Genomic DNA, 6,906 nt, shown 5'->3' with positions numbered 1-6,906 from the left:
CTATCCAATTTATTATTATTTATTTGTCACCTTTAAATGTTTTGGACCTATCAGCTAATTTTAATCCAAGCTTAAGACAACATGAGTAAACACACAATGCAGCTTTTAAATGATGGGTATAGGTAAATGGGTGGTATAGGTGTTGGAATAATTGGGATACTCATTTAAAATACATTACAATTATTTCAGGCATTTAAATGTGACATGCAAAAAATATATTAATGTCCATGTTGGATGGACTCATGGATTCACACACTGAAGGGTTTAAAGTTAGTATAAACAAAACATGAATAGCTAAAAATAGTGTTTCAAGATATCACTGCTGTGATATTGTGAATAATTCTGGATGATTAAACCAATAGAAATGCTCTGAATTACTTGGAATAAACTCTTGTTTTACATTTACATTATAACTTCAATTCAGTTTTGAACAGTTTTGCCTAAATAATGTAAAGTCATTATTTTGAAGATACATGTTTTTCATTGGACAGCAACAATATGCCAGTTTCAATACAGCCTACTGACCAGCAGGGTTGATTAGTAACGGAATACATGTAACATTGTTACTTAATCAGGACACAAAAACAGTAACTGTAATCTGTTACAGTGAACCAGTAAATTATTAGATTACAGTTACATTTTAAAAATAGAGAGATTACAAGCAAGATTACATTACTGTCTGAACAGGATCATTACTCTCACCATGGTTGTTTCTAATTGAGTGAGCGAGTGTGTGTTTGTGGAGATGCTACTGTTTTTCATCCAGACCTTTTCTTCTTTTTAATGACATACACAGAGCTAGTTAGGTGTAACAACGCCCTCTAAGGAGTATCCTAATCTCGCCTTTTCTTAATGGCTGCATTAACTAATGGAAATTTCCAAATATTTTCAATTTTTAAAAGCAAAAGGGAAAACGATATCACTCTCCAATGTAAATTGGGCCTTCCAGCTGTAAATATTCTTTCAGCTTTAAAAGACAAATTTAAAGAACCATTTGAAGGTAAGAAAATCATCATTGAATTCATGTAGACGAGCTAGGCTGACTGCTAAATGTGCAGACTTTCTGTTTCTAAGTTCTAATACTATTATCACAATAGATTATGTAAGCTAAATCCTATCATCACTTATATAATGTAACCTTCTCAAGTAATCCATTTTGATGTTTTTTTTATTTCCTTACACAATCTAAAAAAGCCAGTAGCCCTCTACGTTGACCTGCTAGAGAACATTTTACACAAATAAATCAGACCAGCACCAAACCAGAATAAACCAGCATATTTTAGATTAACATAGAGGTCTAATATGTTTGTTTCTGACATGTTTTTTGTCTTCATTTCCAGTTGTTTTAGCATTGGAAGACTTTTCTGATTTTGAAAATATTTCTATATTTTGTTATTTATGCTGCTAAGAGGCATATTAAATCATTAGAAAAAAACCTAATAGGTCATCACTGCATGTTTTTTAAATTAAAAATGTATTTTTTCAATGTTTTCTATGTTTAAATTTAAATTTTTCTTTTTTTTATATGATTGCATGTCAGCCCTGTTATTGACTGTATGAATGGGTTATATAAAGTGAATATCTTGCAATAAATTTGTCTAACAAAACATTTTATATCACTTTGTTGGTCCCCAAATAAAACACAAGTTGTTGTTAAATATTAAGTATCTTTATTGACAAATAATATGTGGATGCTGAAAAGACAAGTAATCCAAAAGTTACCTAAATCTGTGACAGAATATTTTAAGGAACCCTCCCAACGCTGCTGAACAGTAACACTTTTTTCACTTATGTCCTTCCAACAGAAATGATGAAGCGGTATTTTTTTTGGACTGCTTTTGTAATGATCGAAAGCAACTTCACTGTGAGCTTTCAGAAAATTGAGTGCTGCTGGACAGCTCCATTCCCAGCCCAGGTGGGCGGAGCGTGATTTGGACACCACAGTATGAATGCCATCTTTCCATAGAACAGGACGGTTCTGTGTTGTGGCTGCTGCAAGAAGAAACAGGCTTAATTTACCAGCTCCTGGCACTGATGGAAGTGAAACCCTCGACATATGTAATTCATAGCGGCTAGTAATGGAACAAGCAAGGTTGAGCGAAAATGTCCTGATCTACTTCTCGATCTGGCGGCATAGGTGTTACTTTTACATGTTGGAGCGACTACCGTCACGAGGAACAATAACGAGGAAACAGTGTGACAAGAGTATGTGGCTGCTGCAATCGCCATCTTCAGCGGCTCGTGTTTATTGGTGATGTTCATTACCTTCGCAAGGCTGGTCTGTAATTGAGATGCGAGGACCATGCATGCAGTGAGGAATGCTGAAACCCTACAAAACAGCCATCGAGTCGCTTTACTTTTCTGAGAATAAATGGGCTTTGGGCGCACAAGAACTTAACCTGCATCTAAACATGAACGCATATGGATTTTTTCGGCTGTTAATTTCATACTTACTTTTGCTCGGCTCTGCTCGTCTCAGCCAAGGTAAATCGCCTCCCTACTTCGTTTTTTGTGTGGTTAGTAGACGATGGCGAATCCTGTAAATAAACAATGATTGAAATTTCGCCTCAGTTTATTGATTGGCGTGAGTAAAAACATGCACTTGCTAAACATACATGAGATGCAGAAAGACTGAATTTGGGATGGCATTGTGATTATTTGAATAGTGCATTTGTGAATGGCTGTTTTTAAATGAACCTTTTTTTTTTACTGTAGGTTCAGTGTGCAATGCTGAGTGCAATCTTGAAAATGGGTTTTGTGAAAAGAATGGCGAGTGCAGGTATGTTTATGCATTCTGTTGTATGTCTGTTTTATTTTTTTACTTGTCTTAATCTTAAAAAGAATTGGGACTTAATAATGTTTTAATAAAATGAATATTAAACTATATGCATTGTTTATTTAAGACGAACAGCTGTGAACTTAAGCTTGCATGCATCTTTCAGTGTTAAATAGCATGTGTAAATGTTATCATTCCAATTACATTCTGCTTTTCTCAGGTGCAGGCCTGGCTGGATAGGTGCAACATGTGAGCAATGTGTTCCTTTCCCAGGATGCGTTCATGGAACATGTGAAAAAGCTTGGCAGTGTATCTGTGAACAGGGATGGGTAGGCAGCCAGTGTGACCAAGGTGAGTCCCATTTCTGAAAATAAGTCAGATTGACACCAGAGACAGACATCAGCAGCTATGTGTATCATGAATGACCATGGGCTCTCCCTGTAACAAGACATTAATCAGGGAGCAGTGAGTAGTGGACTGTGCAATGAATGAGAAATACTAATCTTTGTTTTGTTTTTAGACATCCAGCCGTGTTCATTAAAGCCTTGTTTGAGCAATTCAACTTGCATTGAGACGGGAGAGGGTGGATATATCTGCATCTGTCAGTCTGGGTACACAGGGAAAAACTGCCAGCTGAAGACAGGACCATGTCAGACAAACCGGTAATAGTGATCTTGCTCAGCACTTTTAATGAAAAGTGAACCTCTCATTTACTTGTGTGGATAATATTGATTGCAGTAAGCAGCAGCCTTATTTAACCCTGACACACAGTCAAACAGTGCTGAACAATATTGGTAGACTCAGTCAAGCACGTGACTGCTTTACTTAGCCCATATTAATTATATGGAATCAAATGAAATGTCTGCTTAAAACATCAGGATGATGCAACCTTTTATTCTGTTTTTGTTTTGTATAAACAGAATAAATTTCTTGTTTGCTTTTCATAAGAAACAGCACATCATTTACACAAATGATCAAAATGAATGCATCTTTTTTTGTCCAAATGTGTCTTTTGTCCACATATTTATGATATGTATTTTGTAAAGACAATTTGCTCTTACAACTTTTTGTTTTTTGAATTGTGTTTTCATTTTTAGCTCCCTGTGTCAGAATGGAGGCAGCTGCATAAATAATAATGGATTTGACAATCAGTCTTCTTGTCTCTGCCCACCTGGATTCACTGGAGATTTTTGTGAAATTTATGTTAATAAGTGTGAGCCAAACCCATGTCTAAATGGAGGTACCTGCAGAGGTTATGGTTTGACCTATGCTTGCATTTGCCCCAGTGCTGTCTTTGGTCCCATCTGCAACATCAGCCAGACTTCATGCTCTGAAGGCACTTGTGGAAAAGGTGGCACCTGCTTGAAAAGGACAAATGGTGGAATCTACTGTGTATGTCCACCAGGCCTAACTGGGCCGTCATGTGACCTTTCTACTCACAAACTCAACCCAAAAGCCAGGCACTACAGAATCCCAGCTAATGCCTTCCATAAACGGCTCAGGCCTCCTGACCGTGAGCTTCTAAAGATCACCTTGAAGGAGACAGTGGACACCTCTAACAGCTTGGTCATTCGTAGCCAAGTCATCTGCTTTGCTGTTTTGGGTCTGTTTACCTGCTTGGTGGTGCTGGGGACCACAGGCATCATCTTCTTTAATCGCTGTGAGACATGGTTGGCAAATTCAAAGTACAGCCAGCTGGTGCGGCAACAGAGGAATAACCTCCTGAAAGATAACAATGGTGAGGATCACTCCGTAAATATAATCTTGCCAGAAAAAATCAAGCTGACCCATTATGGGAAGCGCTACACATCTATATAAGTCAGAAACCCTAGATACTTATTCTTAGATCGAACTTGTGCAGCAAACTATATTTGTAGTTTCGTGAATGAATTATTTGTGTCATGCCGGATATCAGTTGTAAAAGGAATCGCGTATATGTTAAAATTATATTTATGCCCTAGTATAAGAGAAAAAGGACAACACCAAAAAGAAAAAAAAAATCAACCATTTTACTGTAGATTAATGAAACACTTAAGAGACGATTACTAGACTGGGTAACATAGGGTAGGTATGTACAATAATGACCACCACACACATCACACATGCATCATATGTAGCTCCTCAGCTTACTCTGATGAGCTGAAGATGCAATACGACACAAAATACCTACATGTATATAAAAATGATGAAATGCATTTCAATGTAGTTATTATTATGAGAGAAATTGTAACTTGACAAGATTTATTCAAATCCAAACTATACTTTTGACTGGGCTTTAAACACATCATTTTTGGAGTACCAACCACAGTAGTTGAACTGCTTCTTGTGTAACAGCATATGGGAGCTTATGTAATGACATGATGAAATTAATGTGTTTTAGCTGCTTGGGATGTGTTTCTGCAGTGTATCCAAGGAGTGACGAATGATAGAATGTATTAGTCTGTGTATTAGTAAAGAAGTGAACATTTACAAATATAAATTGTCCATTATTGTATGAAGAAAAAAAGCATTTGAACATCAACCTTTTGCAACATTTCTAAACGATTGATTGTATGTTTAAAATTACATTGTCAATATATTTATACAATTATACGTTTTTAATAAATATAACATAATTATATTGTAAATACATGACTGAATACATCATGCTTTAAACACTTTAAAACTGTTTCTTTCTCCCCCTTTGTAACTACAGGACAGTTTTAAGACTTCTCCTGATCCACAAGATGGTTTGATAGTATTTGTATGTAATATATCCCTGTAGATGTGTTTTTGTGAATTTATGAATTAAAGTTATAATTGTAAATGATTTAATACTATAGCTAAGAATCATTGTTCCACAACCACTCTGAAAGATGTCCAGGAAAGGTGGACTTGCAGGTTTGTAAAATAACTTTAGGTTAATGTTAAGGTTATATCAATCTTAACTACCAGCTTCATAGTGTGCCAGTGTGCTCAGGATGAAAGCACTAAGGGTACAGTATGCACAGGGATACAGTGTGTTAACATTTACTTTAGCCAGGTTTTGTTGGTGTCATACATTGTTGAAGATGGCAAAATTGGAAGGATCTCTGTTGGAAGAATATGTTTAAAAGAGTTTATCCCAGGCCTAACAGTGTCAAAATTAAAGCTACAGTTATTCAAAATACAATGTATTTATTGAATCTTAACTGTTCCTTCATATCTAATGGATTTTGCAAGGTAAATACATCTACCATGTGACTTCACTATACAGCACTTTAAAAAAACACTCAACTCAATATTTGATATTGATCTTTTTAAATGCTTTTCTTTTTCCACATGACTGTATGTGACAGCTGTTCATTTTGTCCTTGTATGTACTTGTATGTATGTTTTTTTTTTTTACCACTTTTGCAGACTGTGAGCCATCATGAAGCTCTGTGTGCTGCTGTTGCATTGGGTTAATGCTGGAAGACATCATCACTTGTCTTTAATGTTCAAATGTTCAAGAGTAGACCTGCCTCAGCTCCATGCTTATTTTGCTCCATAAAAAAACTAGATTTTGGCAATAATGTATTTGTAGGAAGCAAAATATGCTGTAACTGAAATGGATATCATGCTTTTTCCAGATGGTATTTGCTACCACCTTGTGGTTATGTTGCAATGACACTAGACGCTTGCAAGCATGTTCATACACTTTCTACTCTAAAAGGATGGAACAGGGGAAGTTCACCTGATTTTGAGTGTTTATTTTGTTGTTTCTATACCCTTTATAGAATAATTAATTCATTGAATTATTTCAGTTGAATGAAAGGACTTGAAGGCCAAACGCTTTTGAACACTTGAGAGAAAACTATCAATTAAAATGATGAATTAATTAAATACATGGACAAGAATTATGCTGTAAAAATGTCCTTTAAAACAAGTAAGTAAAACACTGAGTTTGAGTTATATTTTGATAATAAAAAACAAATAAAATGAAAGCCTTTTGCTGCTAGCCATCGCCAGCCAGGGCCCTAAGAGAGTACAACTAGCCTTGCTCTCTCTAGGGTGGATAGATGACACTTTCTCCATACATTACTCCAGTAAAATGCTGGGCGGTACTGGCGTTTGCTGGCCAATGAGTTGGGTCAGAGTTGGGTACACAGCGCTTTCCTCAGAGTTCATTG

General features: G+C 36.1%; 1 protein-coding gene across 1 annotated transcript; it reads left to right on the top strand.

The window, feature by feature from the left end:
• The first annotated feature begins 1,832 nt into the window (after positions 1–1,832).
• dlk1 (delta like non-canonical Notch ligand 1) lies at positions 1,833–5,585 on the top strand. The gene is made up of 5 exons (XM_072689852.1): positions 1,833–2,484; positions 2,716–2,779; positions 2,997–3,127; positions 3,297–3,438; positions 3,874–5,585. The coding sequence occupies exons 1-5, from the start codon at positions 2,319–2,321 to the stop codon at positions 4,592–4,594; spliced, it is 1,224 nt and encodes a 407-aa protein (XP_072545953.1). The 5' UTR covers positions 1,833–2,318; the 3' UTR covers positions 4,595–5,585.
• Positions 5,586–6,906: the final 1,321 nt, after the last annotated feature.

The sequence above is a fragment of the Salminus brasiliensis genome, chromosome 10, assembly GCF_030463535.1.
Source record: "Salminus brasiliensis chromosome 10, fSalBra1.hap2, whole genome shotgun sequence".
NCBI classification, from domain to species: Eukaryota; Metazoa; Chordata; class Actinopteri; order Characiformes; family Bryconidae; genus Salminus; species Salminus brasiliensis.
The sequence above is the reverse complement of the archived record's forward strand: the minus strand, read 5'-3'. Positions and strand labels throughout refer to the sequence as shown.

What these genes read in the sequence shown, in the direction of transcription:
- dlk1 (XM_072689852.1), top strand. Translation starts at nt 2,319, where the DNA reads ATGCTGAAACCCTACAAAACAGCCATCGAGTCGCTTTACTTTTCTGAG. An exon ending in CTCTGCTCGTCTCAGCCAAG is followed by an intron (nt 2,485 to 2,715) that starts GTAAATCGCCTC and finishes TTTTTACTGTAG; the next exon opens with GTTCAGTGTGCAATGCTGAG. An exon ending in GGACCATGTCAGACAAACCG is followed by an intron (nt 3,439 to 3,873) that starts GTAATAGTGATC and finishes TTTCATTTTTAG; the next exon opens with CTCCCTGTGTCAGAATGGAG.